At 46.9% G+C, this 18,986-nt stretch overlaps 1 protein-coding gene across 1 annotated transcript; it reads left to right on the top strand.

Annotated features, from left to right (window-relative positions):
* Positions 1-2,843: 2,843 nt before the first annotated feature.
* Positions 2,844-7,715, top strand: PROCR (protein C receptor). Its single transcript, XM_004585755.2, has 4 exons — positions 2,844-2,962; positions 4,743-4,994; positions 5,517-5,795; positions 6,022-7,715. Exons 1-4 carry the CDS (start codon positions 2,884-2,886, stop codon positions 6,138-6,140), a joined length of 729 nt encoding a protein of 242 aa, XP_004585812.2. The 5' UTR covers positions 2,844-2,883; the 3' UTR covers positions 6,141-7,715.
* Positions 7,716-18,986: the final 11,271 nt, after the last annotated feature.

The raw sequence follows: 18,986 nt of genomic DNA, 5'->3' as shown, positions 1-18,986 counted from the left end.
CACTGTTGATAATTGCAAAACACGGAAAAAAGCCTAGCACACCGGAGAAGAGGTAAATGTACCATGGTGTATTCCCTAAATGAAATGCTTTGAGTGGTGAAAATGAACAGAACCACATAGTAGCAAGGATGAATTTCATTAATAAGCTGAATGAAGAAAGCAGGAGCCAGTGCTGTGGCACAGCAAGTGAAGCCACTGGCTGTAATGCTGTATGGGTGCTGGTTTGAGTCCCAGCTGCTCCACTTCCAGTATAGCTCCCTGCTAAAATGCCTGGGAAAGCAGTGGAGGATGGTCCAGTGCTGTGACCCCTGTACTCACGTGTGAGACCTGGAAGAAATTCCTGATTCCTAGTTGTGGACCAACCCAGCTCTGACTACCACAGAAGTTAGAGAGTTAACCCGCAAATGGAAGATAGCTCTCTCTCTCTCTTTCTCTCTCTGTAACTCTACATTCCAAATTAGTGAAATCTTTTTTTAAAATGACAAAAACAAATTATCAAGCAATAGATACACTTTCACATCATTTATATAAAACTCAAAATATACAACACTATATGTATACAGTTTAGTGACACATACATATGTAGTATAAATATAAAGAAATGAAAAACAGCACATTTCCACTTGAAGTGGTTACTTCACTGGCTAAGGCAGGGTGGGAGAGAGGAAGTTGGGAGGTGTACACATGAAACTTTATTTCTACTGGTGATATTTTATTTCTTCTACTGAGTAGCAAGGATGGCGATGTGTTTGCAATATATTTCACATATCAAATGTGAAATTTTCATACAAATTCTATTTATAAAAGTCATATCCATAGAATTGGCAATGAGAAAAGTCTTCCATCCACTGGTTCACTCCCCAGATGGCCAAAATGGCTGCAGCTGCGCTAATCTGAAGCTAGGAGCCAGATCTTCTTCCAAGTCTTCCACATGGGTGTGAGTGCCCAAGGCTTTGGGCTGTCCTCGACTGCTCTCTCAGGCCACAAGCAGGGAACTGGAGAGGAAGTGGAGCAGCCGGGATATGAACAGGTGTCCATATGGGATGCCTGTGTTTGCAGGGAGAAGATTGGCTAATTGAGCCATTGCACTGGACCTAACAAGGATGCTGTTGCACGCTTATGTATTTAGTTTAGAGGAAGCAGCCTCCTATGTGTCCAAAGCTTTTCCCAGAGTTCACTACAACATCAATTCTTTCTCTGGGGAGAAACATGTAAGACATAAAGGCAGCATTGTCCCGCAGCTCTCGGCCCCAACCCAGTCCCCACAGCAGGTGCTCTCTGTGGACAGGCATATATGGGATGTCCTGCCTTTCAAGTAGATGAAAACAAATGAATAATCTGAAAAAAGATACATTTTACATTGCTATCCACAACCCATCATAGAAACATGCGTTTACAAAACCAAATGCAGGGCCCAGCACAGTGGCCTAGTGGCTAAAGTCCTCACCTTGAACATGCCAGGATCCCATATGGGCGTCAGTTCTAATCCCAGCAGCTCCATTTCCCATCCAGTTCCCTGCTTGTGGCCTGGGAAAGCAGTCAGGATGGCCCAATGCTTTGGGATCCTGCACCTGTGTGGGAGACCTGGAGGAAGTTCCTGGCTCCTGGCTTCAGATCAGCACAGCACCAGCCGTTGAGGCCACTTGGGGAGTGAGTCATCATATGGAAGATCTTCCTCTCTATCTCTCCTCTCTGTATATCTGACTTTGTAATAAAAATAAATAAATAAATCTTAAAAAAGAAAAACCCAAACCAAATGCATATACCTAATGACTGAATAAATATGAAAATTTCATAAAATAATGCTTCCCTTTTTAAGGATGATCTACTTAGGGCCAGCATCATGGTGTGGTATGCTAAGCCACCATCTGTTGCACCAATACCCCATATGGACTCAAATTTCAGTTCCGGCTGTTCCACTTCCAATCCAGGTTCCTGCTAATGGCCTGAGAAGGCAGCAGGGGAAGGTCCACGTCCTTGGGACCCAGCACCCACATGGGAGCCATGGAAGAACCTCTGAACTCCTGGCCTCAGACTGGTCCAGCCCTGGGCCTCTGAGGCCATTTGGGGAGTAAACCAGTGGATGGAAGCTTTTCTCTGTCTCTGCTTCTGTCTTTGCCTTTCAACTAAAAACAGATCTTTAAAAAAAATTTTTTTAATAACAACTAAGGATGATGTGCTAAAATTTGTCATTCCCTTCTATTTCATTTCTTTTAGAAAAGCTGGTAATCATAACTATCCAACTGTTTTTTTGTCCACTAATATAGGGGATGACCTCAGTTTGAGAAATACAGCTTTATGTAACCAGTTCTCCAGCGAAGTGGACACAGACTGCTTGTAATTCTCTCCTACCACAACCAGCAGCTGCCCCTGAGCTGCTTCTTCTCAAAGTAGGATTCCTGACTGTCACTGTCATTTACTTCTCCTTCTGGTAAAAATGTTACCACCATCGTGCAGGTCTGCACCGCCCTGGGCCTCAATTTCCCCGCCAGCAACCTGCTGTTCTTCCTACCCTAGAGTCTGTTCCTAGCCACACACACAGAAGCCCCACCCCGCGGGTGACTCAGCAGGGGCAGGATTCCTCATCCAGCCCTCTCCCCTTTTCGGCTCCCAGCTAGCTCCTCCTGACTCGGAAGCAGCCCTAGGGAAAGGGAAAAACGCAGGTCGCGGCTGGAGGGCCCGAGGCAGGGCGGGGCCGGGGGAGGCCGGGAGAGAGCCCCGCCCCCGGTAGGAAATGAGAGGGAGTCGGAATAACTTTATAAGCTGGATACCCTCTTGCTCCCTCCCATTCCCTGGCCTTCTTCCATCCTCCTCTGCTCACCCTCCGCTGCAGCCAGGGCACCCACAGCTTGCCCAGGTGGGATCCAGAGCCTCGGCCTCAGGATGTTGCCAACCTTACTGCCTTTGTTGCTGCTACTTTTCCTGCCCCACCGGGCCCTTTGTAGTCAGGAAACTTCAGAGGGTAAGTCATGAGGGGAGGAGTTGCTTGTGCCTGGGGAATGTACTAGAGACTTTGGGTCTGTCTGGGCGCTGGGCGCTGGGCGCGCTCCGGCAAGACAGGAGGAGGAGCGCGTCTTCCCTGGAGTGCAGCAAGCTGGATCGCTGTCTGTGGGTCTGCCCGCATCTGTCCCAAAGTCAAAATGAGCAAGTACAGTGAAGCCCCCCGGGGAAAGAAAGGGGGGGACAGAGGAGGCTGGGGAAACTAGACAAGCGGAAAATGGAGAAGGAGGGGAAGGAATTAGTCTGAGAGAGAGGGAGTGAAGTCTGGAGAGGGGGAGCTGTAGGTGAGGGTGACAGGGTCCCCCAACAAAGCTAAGAAACCACTCAGATGTGGGGAGAGCTGGGGATGGACCAATCGGGGATGGTTGAGGCAGAAAGGGAAGACCAAGGAAGACTGGGTCCAGCTGGGAAAGTAGAACTGGGAGTTGGGGGAGAGGCTATGACTAATAGGAGAGTTTGTGAGGTAACAAGAGCAGCACCCCGTTAAATGGGTGTTTGCACCCCGGTTTCTCTGCCCTCTCCCATAGCCCCATAGCTCCCACTGGGGTTAACCTGGCAGGTGCTTCCAAAAGTTTGTGGGCATGGAATTTAAAAGTTAAGTTTTTTATCTTGGTGCCCTACCCCACACACAAAAAAATCCACCCATACTTTTTTCGTAAACCTTAACTTTCCTTGAATCTTTCAAAGGCCCCTCACACACATGAGTTTCAAAATATTTTGCACCCAAATCAACTTTCCTTTACATGCCATTTCCTACCAACTTTAGAAGTAGGTCAGGCATGCTTTGAGTCGTTTAACCATCCGCAAAACTCCACGGGGTGGGTAAATATTATCTTGATTCTACACAGGAGGGCATCAGGTCATGGAGCAGCATCTAGGGTTTATCCACACAGATAGAAAACAGTGTGTGTGTGTGTGTGTGTGTGTGTGTGTGCGCGCGCGCGCACGCGCGCACGCACTACCTGGAGATAGCGACTGGAAGGCAGAACAAGAAACCCCAAGGAATGTCCTGAGTCTAGGCATACAGATACAAGGGCAGAAAGTGCAGCTACCACAAATGCTGGGCTGACAGTGTCGGGCTGGATCCTGGGGACAGGTACCCTATAGGGGAGACAGGCACAGCATGGGAGGGACAGAGCCAGCCTTGGCCTGCCTGCCTGCAAAGCTTGGCTCTGTCATACCATCCTAGCCTCAGCTTCCGGCATACACTGGGGCTAATGATAGCCGCTGTTACATCAAACTGTTGGTGGGGAAGGGGGAGGCACAATAAGACACTCATGTGCGCAAAGCATAGGGCCCAGGTCCTAATAACCACTTGATGGGCTTTATTTCCTTTGGATGGGGGAGGGGTGTGTCACTTAGGACGCTACAGAAGACTATGATCTGATTCAGGCTGTTGCAGGGGACCAGGTGGATACCAGATTAGAAGGAACTGAAGCGAGAAAGAAAGAAGGGGCAAGGGGGAGGTAGGGAACCCCAGTCCAGGTGAGCACTGGTATGGCCTAAATAGGGCAGTGGCAGAGGGGACAGGCACCACGACCCATGACCCAGGGGATTTGATCATAGGTCATGATTTGTTGTGGTGACAAGGGAACACTTCCCCTGTGGGCCTCGGCTTCTTCTTCTGTAAAACAAACCTAATCATCCCATCAGGAGTGGAGGTGGGAGGGTGGTTTATGGGGCCAAGGTGAGTGGTGGCAGGGGGTTATTAGCTCCCTGACCCGCCAACGTTGTGCCCCCAGGCCTGCAGGGCCTCCACATGCTCCACTTCTCCTACTTCCGCAATCCCAACCACGTGTGGTACCAGGGCAACGCGTCGCTGGGGGGGCACCTGACTCACAAGCTGGAAGGCCTCGGCACCAACGCCACATTCCTCCAGCTGCAGCCCCTGCAGGATCCCGAGAGCTGGGCGTTCACCGAGAGGCTCCTGCAGCAGTACCTGAAGCGCTTCCATGGCCTCGTGATGCTGGTGCATCGGGAGCGGCATGTGGCCTGTAAGGGGATTGTGGGGGCAAGGCCTTGTGGAGGGCGGGGCGTGTGGGTGGGTGGCCGTAGTCTGCGCTGTTCCCCTGGTTGTTCTGGTGCCTTGGTCTCTAGAGGACACTGGTGGCCAAAAGAGTGGGTGTCCTAGCTAAAGGAGTGGGGCAACCCGGGCAACCCTGGCCTCACAGACTTTCCAACTCCTTTCTTTCATACACAGTCCCTCAACCCCTCAGTCCCCTGCCACCTCTCCTCAGGCAGGCTGATGACCTCGCTCCTAACAACCTCCCATAGTCCTCCACCCCTTCTCCTCAAAGACCCCTGGTTCTCCCCCTCAAAACCCTCGCACCCTCACCCTTGAAGTGCCTCCTTTTTTCTCTCAGTCTCCCTGTTTTCTTCATTGTCTCAGGACTCTCCCCATACAGCCTCCTTCACACACCCACCACCACCACCATATGAGCACCCCTGAGGCTCCAGACACCCCGCCTTGTATGGCCCCCCTCTGACCCTGATTCCCCACCTCCCCCCCCCCACAGTTCCTCTAACGATCCGCTGCTACGCGGGCTGCGAGCTGCTACCAGAGGACTCCAAGGCCCGCGTCTTCTTTAATGTGGCTGTGAATGGGAGCTCCTTCATGAGTTTCCAACCAGAGACAGCCCTGTGGGTGGCTGGCTCCTCGAACCCTTCCCAGGTGGCCACCTACACCATGAAGCAGCTCAATACCTACAACCAGACTCGGTACGAACTGCGGGAGTTCCTGGAGGACACGTGTGTGCAGTACGTGCACAAACACTTGGCTGGGGGAAATCTGAAAGGTACGCTGGGAATGGGCCCTGCCTGTGTGCTGGGAGGAGGGTGGGGGTGCTGGATTCCAGGCAATGGGACCAACCTAAAGGTTGGATCCTTCTGTCCACAAGAGGCCAGGCCTAGGGGTTGGGGATAGGGCAGCCCCCAAGTTGTTTGATGAACTTTTCCTCTTCCCCTTGAGGGCAGGAATCCCTTGGCATATGTTCTTCAGGCTAACTTTGTACCTTCTTGCAGGGAGCCAAACGGGGCGCTCCTATACTTCACTAGTCCTGGGTGTGCTGGTGGGCAGTTTCATCATCGCTGGCGTGGCCATGGGCATCTTCCTGTGCACAGGTGGACGGCGGCGCTGCTAGTGACTGTCCAGCATCACCCCCCAAAAGAACTGGATTTGTATGTGGGGGGTTGCTAGCAAAGGAAGGTCTCACTCAGCTCACTGTGAAGCCAGATTCCCCGGCTGGAACACCCTCTCCCAGGAGGTTGGAAGTGGCCATTCCATTCTTTTCTTTTCCCAGATCTGCCAGTTTGGGAAGAGGGGGTAGGAGGCTAACTAGACAAAGGACCTGGATGTCTAATAACCTGGGAATGTGCATGTTTTGCCTGAATTGCTCTGAGAACTGAATGCTTATCTGACTTCTGTGGAAAGCACGATAGAGTTGGGGCAGGGAGGGGAGTGCATCCCATCCTCCAAAGACAGATGGGATCACCTGAGGCATTCAAAACATGTAACCAAGGAAAACAAATTGTCCACAACCAAAACAAACAACATTCACAGCTGCCAGGTGTGTTTGTCCATGGTGTAACAGGGACAGAAGAAGAGGCAGGAGCATTTCTGAATGTGTACAATCCAAGTCATAGGGAATCAGCAAATCATTCTTTAATAACATCAATACATTCTTTATGTCATTGGCGTTATTTCCCTTACTTGGCAAACTTCTGGAAAGGCGGCCCGTACCCTTCACTTGCACCTCCCAGCTCCCACTCCTGCTCCCTCTTCAATCCCCTTCTCTGTAAACTACTCAAAGGTCCCTAGCAAACTCTGATTGTCATGAGATCTGCAATTGGGTAGGCTAGAATTCCCTTTGCACCCTAACTTCTGAGATCCTTCTGGGATGTATAAACCTATTCTGGCTGCTTGTTTCAATCCCTTTGTTACTGGACTCCGTTTGCCTTGGAAGATGGAACTCCATTTCTCAGCCCCTTTAGTTTGCTCTTTGAACTCTAGACCTTATCTGTGGAACCTACTGACTTCCCTGGCTTCAAATACTGCCTCTCCGGGGTGGTTTTCCTGGAGAAGCAATATCACTTTATTTTTTGTTTGTTTTTTATTATCACTTTATTTTTAAGAGCATGTGCTTTGCCATGACTTTCAAGTCTTACTTCTCTGAGCCAAATGTTTCATTTCTTTTAGTCTCAGTTTCTTCATTCATAAAAAGTATAATAGAAAAATACACAGAAGATATAAGAAAAACAATACCTCATTGAGGTGCTGTAAGAATTAAATATGTAAGATGATAAGTGTTTACTTAATAACTATGAGGGAGATTCAAAAAGGTCATGGAAAATGTGAAATTAGAAGGTAAGATGGGAGGTTGGTGTTCTGGCATAGCAGGTAGCAGCTTTACCTGCTATGCCAGTATTGCATCTTGGTTCTGGTTTGTATTTCAACTGCCCTACAGGGGAGACCTGAATTGAATTCTGAGTTCATGGCTACAGCCTGGCCCAGTCCTGGGTGTTGTAGGCATTTAGGGAATATTTAGTTTAGAAGGATGATTTCTCTTCTCTCCCTCTCTCTCTCTTTCTCTATCCTTCCTCCTCCCCACCCCTCAAATGAAATTACAAATACATTTTGAAAATAAAACGTAGGGCTTGGCACAATAGCCTAGTGGCGAAAGTCCTTGCCTTGCATGCGCTGCAATCCCGTATGAGTGCCAGTTCATGTCCCAGCTGCTCCACTTCCCATCCAGCTCCCTGCTGTGGCCTAGGATCCTCTTCGAGGTCTCCCACGCAAGTGCAGCGTCCCAAGGCCTTGGGCCATCCTCTACTGCGTTCCCAGGCCTTTAGGCTGCTCTTTAGACTGAGGCAATCGCCACTGCCTCTGTCTCCTCCTACTCTGTAATCTCTATGTTATTTTTTTTTTTTTCATTTGAAAAGGAGAGAGAGAAAACAAAACAAAACAAAAACAAAAACAAAAAAAAACAAGCAGCCAGAGATCTTCCATGTGGTTCATTCTCCAAATGCCTACATTTAACAGGGGCTGGACCAGGGAGCCTAAAACTCAATCCGGGTTTCCCACCTTGGGGCAGGGATCCAAGTTTGCAGGCCCCCAGAGTCTGCATTACTAACAGCAGGCTAGAACCAAGAACAAGCCAGGATTCAAACCCAGGCACCAACTGGTGTCTCACCTGCTGCACCAAACACTCGCCCTCCTCTAGGTTCTAGTGGACCTTCTACATGATGATAAAAAACATACATTTGATGGGCATTTGGTGTGGCAGTTTGGGAGGCCTACATTCCAGAAGGGTGCCTGATTCAAATTCCAAGTTCTGCCAGCTTCCTGCCAGTGTACATCTTGCGAGCAGCAGTTGATGGTTCAAGTCCTTTAGTCCTTTAGTCTGTCACTTACATTCGACACCTGGACTGAGTTCCAGGTTCTTGGCTTCAATCTGGACCAGCCCTAGTTCTGTGGCATTTGGGGAGTGAACCAAAAGAGGAAAGTCTGTCTTTCTGTCTCTTTGCTTCTCAAATAAAATTTTAAAATGAACCTGACCATCTCATTGTTCTTTTTTAAACATTTCCTATATTAATTGAATTAATTTGGACTCCTATGTGAACCATGTGGTCCTAACTTGACTTTGAAATTCTTTTTTCTACTGTTTTTCTATGTCTCTTATTAACTATAAGAACATATTTTTTAATAGCAGAGTAATGGCAGCAACACAGAGTATACCATGGAAACAGCAAAAGACACCCTGATTTTTCCTTGTCTTGGAATTTTTGCTTCGTAAGTAAGGCAAGATTCTTAGTTGCAAGCAACAGAAGCCAGTTCTGAAAACGAAAGTTCAGCTAACTGAGATCAGAAATAGAGACTGCAAAGTCCCACCATAGGAACAACCACAGCCAGAACCACTACTCTCACCACAGAATGCACATAACCACTCTTCATACAGTCTCCCCTGTTTGCTGTGTCTTCACATCATTTGGCCAAGATTTAGCGTCCTTAGATTCTAAGTCATGTGGGTGGGAGCCCCAAAGGACCAAGTCCAAGCCATGTTACGTGTGCCTCAGCTGCAAGGGGCAGGGAAGAGGGAACGTTCAGAGATCTTCAGCTTCTCTTGCAGAAGGCAGGACCCTGTTTTCCATGAAGACTCACAAAAAGGAAGAGGTTTAGGAAGCCAGGCAAGTGAAAAACAAAGACAAAGGCCTTGAGTCTCACACCATCAGTGTATGTATTCAGTGGATGAGTGTTTATCAGGAACGCACATGACACAAGGCTTTATGTGGTCTGCTTTGAAAGATGCACGATTATTCTTGGTCATTCTTAAGGAACCCTGTGTTTTTTCTCATAAAAGTGAACTATATGCAAACAGAATTAATGCAGCACAGGGTGTCTCAGTCACTGGAAAAAAATGCACAAGTCAAAAAGCTATGTTGTGATCTACATATTGTTCTGTTTTTTTGGAATTTTTTTTTCATTTAATACTCACTGACATCTTGTAAGAAATATATTCTCTACATTTTAGATGAGGAACTGTGCTTATAGAGAAGAAGAAAAAGACAGAACCAGTGCCCAGCCTTTGTGTCTTAATTTTTCTGCTTTTGCTCTTCTAAAATGGAAGGAAATCGGTGTAATCTGTGGGCGAAGGCAGGAGAAAGACATCTGACCAGGCACAAAAAGGAAAAGTAGGCAAGAAAGCTCCAGTAATGGCAAGAGTTAGAAAAGAGCAAAGTAAATTTTTTAAAAATATATTTTATTTATTTGAGAGGCAGAGAGGTGAGAAGGACAGACAGAGCCCCTTCTCCTGGTTCACTCCTACCTCTAGTTGGCTCCCATCTGCTCTTTACTCCCCAAACGCCTGCCACATGTGGGGCTAGGCAGGGAACAAAGCCAGGTCTTCTGTGTGGGTAGCAGGAACCCAGTTACCTGGAGCCATCATCCCTACCTCGGTGGGTCTGTATCAGCAGGAAGCTGGGATGAGGAGCTGGAGCCAGACAGCAAATCCAGGCACTCAGGAGCGTCTTCAACACTAGTCCAAATGGATGCCAGCTCCAGCAGAGTAGATTTTAGGGAAGGTAACTAGCCCAGTGTGGCTGAGAAATGGAGGAGCAGTGGTAAATGACACTAGAAAGACAGGTGAGGACTGTTTAAGTCTAGAAAATAAACTTAGTGACAGAACAAAGGGAATTCCAGTTTCTCTGCGCTTCCGGTTCAGTTTCCTGCTCGTGCACCTGGCAGATAGCACATGACACCCCAAGTCCTTGAGCTCCTGACCCCCTCGGGAGACTTGTATGGAGATCCTGCCTCCTGGCTTGAACTTGGCTTAACCCCTGCTGTTGTAGTTTTTCAAGACTTAACCAGTGGCTAGAAAATTTCTCCTTCTCTCTCATCTTGCCTTTCAAACAGATACATTTTTTTTAAAATGAAGTACCGGGTCTAGCAGGATTGCTCAGTGGCTAAGTCCACTCAAGAAAGAAATAAAATCCATTTAAGAAATCAATCTTAAAAAAAAACAAAATGAAGGGCTCGGCGCAATAGTGTAACGGCTAAAGTCCTCGCCTTGCATGTGCCCGGGATCCCATATGGGCGCCGGATCTAATCCTGGCTGCTCCGCTTCACACCCAGCTCCCTGCTTGTGGCCTGGGAAAGCAGTCAAGGAAGGCCCAAAGCTTTGGAACTCTGAACCCGTGTGGGAGGCCTGGAAGAGGCTTGCAACTCCGGGCTTTGGATTGGTTCAGCTCCAGCCGTTGCAGGTGCTTAGGGAGTGAATCATCGAACGGAAGATCTTCCTCTCTGTCTCTTCATCTCTCTGTATATCTGCTGTTCCAAAAAAATAAATAAATATTTTTTTAAAATGAAGTCCTGATACATAGTACTACACAAATAACCCTGGAAAACATAAGTAAAAGAAACAGCTAGTGCCCCGGCGCAATGGAATTCCATGTGGACACCAGTTTGTGTCCTGGCTGCTCCATTTCCCAACTAGCTCCCTGCTTGTGGCCTGGGAAAGCAGTAAAGAATGGTCCGAAGCCTTGGGAACCTGTACCCACATGGGAGATCTGGAAGAAACTCCTGGCTCCTGGCTTCTGATTGGCTTAGCTCTGGCCATTGTGGCCACTTAGGGAGTAAGCCAGTGGACAGAAGATCTTTCTCTGTATTTCCTTCCCTCTCTATATTGCCTTTCCTATAACAATAAATACCTTCGCGTGCGAAAGAGAAGCAGCCAATCACAAAGAACCACATATCAAATGATTCCCTGGATGTGAAATGCCCAGATTAGACAACTCAAAGACAGAGTTGGGAAGTGAAGTACATCAGTAATGTCAACTGCACAGGATTCTTTTCAGGGGACAGAAATTTTTTAAATTTAGATCATGGATATCAGGATATACAATTCTGAATTAAGTTTTAAAATCATTGAATTGATGGATTTTATGGTTGTAAATTCCATCTCAGGAATGATGTTACAAAGTAGCAATAATCCGGGCCTGGCACAGTGGCCTAGCAGCTAAAGTCCTCGCCTTGAACGCGCCGGGATCCCATATGGACACCAGTTCTAATCCCAGCAGCTCCACTTCCCATCCAGCTCCCTGCTTGTGGCCTGGGAAAGCAGTTGAGGACGGCCCAAAGCCTTGGGATCCTGTGCCCGTGTGGGAGGCCTGGAAGAAGTTCCTGGCTGCTGGCTTCAGATCAGCACAGCACCAGCCATTGCGGCCACTTGGGGAGTGAATCATCGGATGGAAGATCTTTCTGTCTCTCCTCCTCTCTGTATATCTGGCTTTCCAATAAAATATAAAATAGATCTTTAAAAAAAAGTAGCTAAAACTGTGTCACATAATGCAATGTAATCAATAAATTTTAAAAAGTAGCAATAATCCAATAATTTTGAATTTAAGTGAAGTACTAGCTACTTAAACCAATGAGCAGCAAATAATGTGAGGAGTTAGGTTAACTCCTCTTTGTTATATGTACCTTACTCTGAATCTACTGAGGAATGATAATAAGGAAGAAGGTTATAAATGGTTAGAACTGAACATTTTCTCCCTAACAGTGAAACTAAAGCTGGGTGAATGTTAGTGGCTAGACCAAAGTTCCCTAGTTAGTTGGTACAAGTACTGAAACTATAATGTGGAACTTTTTATTTGTTTATTTGAAAGGTAGAGTTACAGGGCCTGGTATAGTAGCCTAGTGGCTAAAGTCCTCGTCTTGAACAAGCTGGGATCCCATATGGGTGCTGATTCTAATCCTGGCAACCCCGCTTCCCATCCAGCTCCCTGCTTAAGGCCTGGGAAAGCAGGTGAGGTTAGCCCAAAACCTTTCAGACCCTACACCTGCATGGGAGACTAGGAGGAGGCTCCAGGCTCCTGGCTTCAGATTGACTCAGCTCTGGCTCATGCAGCTGCTTGGGGAGTAAACCATCAGATGGAAGATCTTCCTCTCTGTCTCTCCTCTCCTGGCTCCTGTCTCTGGCAGTAGCTGCTGTGGCAGAGCGCCGGTAGTAACAGCTATTTGGAAAGGGAATTGGCAGATGGAAGATGTATCTGTCTCTCCCTTTCTCTCTCTCTGCAATTCTTTCAAATAAAAAAAATGAAATTTAAAAAAAAGAATAAACAGAAGCTTCATCTGCTTGCATGTGAATTTGCATAGCTGTATAGCCTTAGACAAATCCATGTGTGGGAAGAATTTCATAATTTCTAAGTAACCTCCCAGCTCCGCTGCCTTGGCCTCTAAGCTCCTGATATTTGCACAAGTGAAGGGTACTGGAAGTTCTATTCCTCTTCTGGAGAGTGACCTTGGAATATTTGGCTAGCCTCTGGCAGCTGGATCATTAGAGACTCAAATTGGAGTTTATATAAAGAAATAAACAGATCTGGAATTAATTTAAACAAGTAGATCCCCAACATGCATGAAGAGCTTCCTTTTGAGTGGGATGCATAGCTTATCCTATTCCCCTTTTTAACGCATAGATCTGAAACTTTCTGTGTCCGTGTAAGCTTATCTTTTCATCCCATTTATCCAAAACCTTCATGAAGTATGCTCACACTGGAGTTTCGCTTGCCTGCCTTGACTTCATGCCTCCTGCTGGATAGCGAGGTTTAGGTTCCTGTGTTCCTTTCTTCTTCCAACTCAACCGGTTGCCGCTGAAACCTGCCCTATGGGAGGCAGAGGGCGAAAGGCTCTTAGAGGTGTAGTAAGGGGTAAAACGTTCCTGTCCAGGAACCCACAGCCCAGGGGCAGAGGTGTTTAAAAAAAAAACACACACACACAGCTGATTTTAACACAGAAAGAAAGCAAGAGAGAGAGTAATTAGAAGCAGGAGATCTCAATGAGAGGTAGGAGGGCAGCCATAAAGTTTATCTGGCTCTGATCGAAAAGGAGCGGTTCAGTAGGTGAAGGGGGAAATGTGCTTCTCCCCCTCCAGGCTAAGACCCTTGAGGACAATGATTTTGTCATATCCATCTGCGGGGTCCTGGTGCACAACACAGCGTTAAGCACAAGGAAGGAGACCAATACTTGCTTTTTTTAAAAAAAATGAATGAATAACGTGCATTCTGGCCTAACCTAATAACACAAAGGCAGAGAGGGTATAAGTACACCTTGTGTCTGGGGAATGGTAATGGTCTAATATGGAAGTTCTGGATATAGCTAAGGCAAGGAGCTATGGGAAATAAAATGAGACATTTCTGTGCCCAATCAAAAATGTCATGCTGGTCCCAGCACTGTGGCACAACGGGTTGTGCCACTGACTGTGGCACTGGAATTGCATACTGGAGTGTCAATTCAAGCCCTGGTTACTCCACTTGGGATCCAGCTTCCAGCTAATGCACACCCGGGAATGCAGTTGATGATGGTCCACTTACTTGGACCCTTCACATCAAGACGGAGACCAGGATAGAGCTCCTGGCTCCTGGCTTCAGCCTGGGCCAGCCCAGGAAATCAATCAAGTAGAAACTTGTAGGCCAGTTGCAAGGACTTTGATTTTTATTCTGAGGAACACTGAAAGCCATTGGAGGCTTCTGTGAGATGGGTAACAGGATCTGATTTACATTTGAAGCGCCATCTCTATGGCTACCATGGGGGAGATACAGACCAGGTTACAAAGACAGGCTCAGGGAGCTGCGAGGCTGTACACACGTTTCAGAAATCACTATTACAATATGGGGGAAACCAGAGCGAATGGACCCGGGTGTTAGTGACAGAGATGGTGAAAACAGTTGTGTTAATTAGGAAGATAGGAATGCTAGAATTTGATGAAAAATTGAATATCAATAAGAGAAACAGAGAAATTTTTTTAAAATAATTCTAAGAAATGCAGTGTAAAGTCAAGATACCATGGCTTACTCCTCAGAATAGTTACAGGAAAAAGGGAAAGAAGAAAGGAAAGGAGGAAAGGGGGGGCGGGAAGAAAAAAGGAAAGACAATATTGGCAAAGATACAGAACAACTAGTACTTTTGTACACTATTAATGGTAATATAAACTGGTAAATCATGATTGTAATACCATAAAAATTTGGAGCATGCATTAAAGTTGAATAACTGCCACTTAGATAAGTACCTAACAGGAATGCTTGCGTATATTCACAAAAAGACTTGTCTCAGATTAGTCATAACAGTGTTAACTGTAATAGGCCCAAACTGGAAGATATCCCAACATCCACTTAAAAGAGACTGAAGATACTAGTTTTACACAAAGAACCATACAACATGGAGAACAGACAAACTGAATCGACATGCCTTAACATGAATGAATCTCACAAGCAGTATGTTGGAGAAAAGAAACCAATCACAAAATCTGTAAACTGTATGAGCCCATTTTCCTAGATTTCAAAGAACTAAATTTCACAGAACTGAGAAGCAGATGTGAGGGATTTGGGGGGTAATGGGCTTGTCTCTTGTGAGCTGACTGTACAAATGCATTCATTTGGTGAGTGTTCACTCAGTGGTGCGCTTACAAACTGTTCCCACCTCCAGCCATGCCTCCATAAAGTTTCCATGACAAAAGAATGACTAAGAGACTTTTGATCCGCACTCCCGGGAGCTGTAGTTACCACTTGCTGAGATGAGGAAGTGATAAGAGAGCAGGTTTTGGCAGGAAATACATCTGCTCCACACATATTAAGATGGACATGTACCAGACATTCAAGTGCAAGTGCTAACAGACATCTGGTAAACAAGTGTGAAGTTGAGGGGAAAGGTCTTAACTCGGGACCCAAGTTTTAGAGTAACCTGTGAGGCTGAGTGGGACTACCCAAGGGGTAATGCAGATCAAGAAATTACCAGGCAGCTAAACACTGTGGGGAGGGGGAGAGAAGGGATGTCCTCCAACAGAAATCAGCCAAAAAGTGGAGAATGGACCAGTGAGTCCAGAAGAGAACCAAGAGAGGGCCATATTCCAGATGCCACATGAAGAGTAGAGGGAGGAAGTTCTCCGTTGTCAGGGATACTGTCTTGTAGGACGAGGTAAGAGTCTGAGAACTGACAAAGGCCAAAAGTGATCCTGAGAAGACCACTTGGGTGGTGTAGGAGAATAAAAGCCAAACTGAAGCTGGTCCAAGAAAGTGAGGAAGGGCCCAGCACAATAGCCTAGTGGCTAAATCCTCGCTTTGCAAGCACTGGTATTCTATATGGGTGCTGGTTTATATTCTGGCTGCTCTACTGCCCTTCCAGCTCCCTGTTTGTGGCCTGGGAAAGCAGTAGAAGATGACCCAAGGCCTTCAGACCCTGCAACTGTGTGGGAGTTGTTCAATGACGCCACAGCTAAACGGGCTAATAGCCACTCAGCATCATGTCCCAGGTGGAATGAAAAAAGGCGGTACCTCTTTAAAACCAAACAAGACGCTTACTTCTGCCCAGAAGGTGCCGTCCCACTCTTCTGAGTTTCCAGCTTTATTTAAAATAGAAGGAAGTTACTGATTACACCCTTCTGATGTTTTTTCTTTTTTTTAATTTGAAAGTCAGACTTATAGAGAAGGAGAGAGAGAGAATATTTCCATCCTTTGGTTCACTCCCCAAATGGCCACAACAGAGCGGGGACGGTCTTTTGCCAAGAGTCTGGAGTTTTCTCCAGGTCTCCCACATTGATGCAGAGTCCCAGTCACTCTAGCTATCCTCCACTGTTTTCTCACACCATTAACAGGGAGCTGGATTGGAAACGGAGCAGCCGGGACTTGAACCAGTGCTCATATTGGTTTGGGACAGCATTAGGTAGAATATTAAGGATAAGATGTATGGGAGTAGGCCCAGCACAGTGGCCTAGCAGCTAAAGTTCTCGTCTTGAACGTGCAAGGATCCCATATGGTCACCAGTTCTAATCCCAGCAGTCCCGCTTCCCATCCAGCTCCCTGCTTGTGGCCTAGGAAAGCAGTCGAGGTTGGCCCAAAGCCTTGGGACCCTGCACCCGCGTGGGAGACCCTGAAGAGTTCCTGCTCCTGGCTTCGGATTGGCACAGTACCAGCCGTTGTGGTCACTTGGGGAGTGAACCATCGGACAGAAGATCTTCCTCTCTGTCTCTTCACTTCTCTGTATATCTGCCTTTCCAAAAATAAATTCTTTTAAAGATTTATTTATTTTTAATTGGAAAGGCAGATATACAGAGAAGTGAAGAGACAGAGAGGAAGATCTTCCGTCCGATGGTTCACTCCCCAAGTGTCCACAACGGCCAGTACTGCGCCAATCTGAAGCCAGGAGCCAGGAATTTCCTCCAAGTCTCACACACTGGTGCAGGGTCCCAAGGCATTGGGCTGTCCTCGACTGCTTTCCCAGGCCACAAGCAGGGAGTCGGATGGGAAGCTGGGCTGCTGGGATTAGAACCGGCACCGATATGGGATCTCGGTATGTGCAAGGCGAGGACCTTAACCACTATGCTATCGCGCCGGGCCCCCAATAATAAATTTTTTTAAAGCATGGATTATAACATTTTTCTTTTCATCTATAAGGAGAACCAATAGGTAGGGGACACTTGATCATAAAGGAAAAAAAAAAAGGAAGAAAGAAAGGACAGAGGCTCGAGCACTACTGCTGAGTAGGCAAAGGTGGATGGGCTCCAAAGCACACAGGGCAAGCCGACCTCCATCCCTTGTGGGGGAGGTCTTGTCTAGGCAAGACCCAGGTTCTTATCTTGTAGCACAAAAGAATTCAAGGAGGAGACGCAGATAAAGGTGAACAGGAAAGCAAGATTTAAAGGCAAAGGGAAAACACACACTGTGGAGTGAGTGATGGCAACATCCTGAGTGACACCACTGGCCATGGTCAGGGTCACCCCTGCATAGGTTAGGGGGCTTGTCTAGGCAGGGCTTGATTGACTTTCAAAGAGAGGCGGAGCCCCATTTGCCACACCCCCTTTGGGTAAATCTCTGGAGTGTCCTGGCATCTGGAGCATGATGGGAGTGGGCGTGCACAGCCCCAAGCGGTACTGGATACTTCCAGCTGGAGGCACAGCTGCCGCTAAATCTGCGTGGCTTTTGGCAGTGCCCGTGGGGCTGCGGCACAGATGTTGGCGTCTTTAGCTCCTGGGTACATCCCTGCCTGCGTCAGCAGGAGCACGGACAGTTGATCCACAGTAACCCGCAGAGGGAGAAGTAGAAACTAACTTCTGATTGCCTCTCTTTTTTCCAGAAAATACAAACTACAATCATTAGCAAATGGGACAGAGTAGTGCAGGCGGCTTTCTACAGAGATGTGAAATCGTCAGTCTGGAAATAAGGAGATGGACAGAGTGACTCTTGGAGTCCCACAGCAGCTGCACAGGTCATAGTAGATAAATGCAGCCTACAGTTGTGCAGCTAGTACCTCCTGGGCTTTGGGTAGAGTGGTTTCTTTCCATAAACAGAAATAAACCTGTCATGAAGCAAAATTCATGTTTTTTTTTTAATTTCTGGTGCTAGTAAGATGACAGAAATTAGCCTTTCTTTCTCACTAACCAAAGTACAAAATCTTCCTGAAAGTTCAATAAAGCAAATGATACCAAACAGACCGAAGAGAAAGGTTAAAACTTGAAGAAGATCCACTACGGCAGTGGTGATTTTTTTTCTCCTTAATTCCTAGTTTCCACCAAAGGGTGGGTCAAATCTATTAATTACACAATTGATGCAGACAGTAAGAAAAAAAAAAACCTGAAAGGAAAAAAAAGAAGGAAAAAGAAAGAAAGAATGCAAGAGAGAGAGAGGAAAGAAGGAAGGAAGGAAGCAAGAAATGACTCTGTTCCCAAGATTGCAAAGGAGCCCTCGTGAGCTGGGAGTGTTGAGAGAATCTCAATTTTTCTCTTTGCCAGCTCTGACCTGAGGCTACCTCCAGGAGAACAGATGCCATGTGGGAGGTGCCCGTGAGGAATGGGGCTGAAGGCTATCAGCATGGTGTTTCACATGGATGATGGGCCCAATGACAGTGGTCCTGGACCACTGCCTCTCAGGGTCTACACTAGCAGAAAGCTGGAACTGCAAGTGTAGCAAGGACTCCAACCCACACACTCTGCTATTGGACACACAGGTCTCAAGGAGCACCTTAACCGTGGCAAAAAGTGCCCATTGCATTACAGTTCATATCTTCTACTACAAAATAATAAATAAATAAATAAATAAATAGATAGATAGATAGATAGATAGATAAATAAATAAATTAGTAGCTGGAACAGATCATAAATCTAAATGCAAAACTTAGGCTGGGGTCTGGTGCAATAGCTAAGTGCCTAAATCCTTGTCTTGCATGCGCTGGGATTCCATTTGGGCACTGGTTCATGTCCTGGCTGCTTCACTTCCATTCTAGATCCCTGCTTGTGGCCTAGGAAGGCATAGAGGACAGCCCAAAGCTTGGGCTCCTACACTTGCCTGGGAGACCTGGAAGAAGCTCCTGGCTTCAGACGGGCTCATGTCTGGTCATTGTGGCCACTTGGGAAGTGAATCAATGGGAAGTGAACCAGCAGACTTTCTGTCTCCCTTTCTCTCTGTAAATCTGACTTTCTAATGAAAATAAATAAATATTTTTAAAT

This window comes from Ochotona princeps, chromosome 22 (assembly GCF_030435755.1).
Source record: "Ochotona princeps isolate mOchPri1 chromosome 22, mOchPri1.hap1, whole genome shotgun sequence".
NCBI lineage: Eukaryota > Metazoa > Chordata > Mammalia > Lagomorpha > Ochotonidae > Ochotona > Ochotona princeps.
This window is presented reverse-complemented; position numbering and strand designations above follow the sequence as displayed.

Coding starts and splice junctions, on each gene's coding strand:
- PROCR (XM_004585755.2), top strand. CDS start 2,884: ATGTTGCCAACCTTACTGCCTTTGTTGCTGCTACTTTTCCTGCCCCAC. Junction 2,963..4,742: donor TAGTCAGGAAACTTCAGAGG/GTAAGTCATGAG, acceptor TTGTGCCCCCAG/GCCTGCAGGGCCTCCACATG. Junction 4,995..5,516: donor TCGGGAGCGGCATGTGGCCT/GTAAGGGGATTG, acceptor CCCCCCCCACAG/TTCCTCTAACGATCCGCTGC.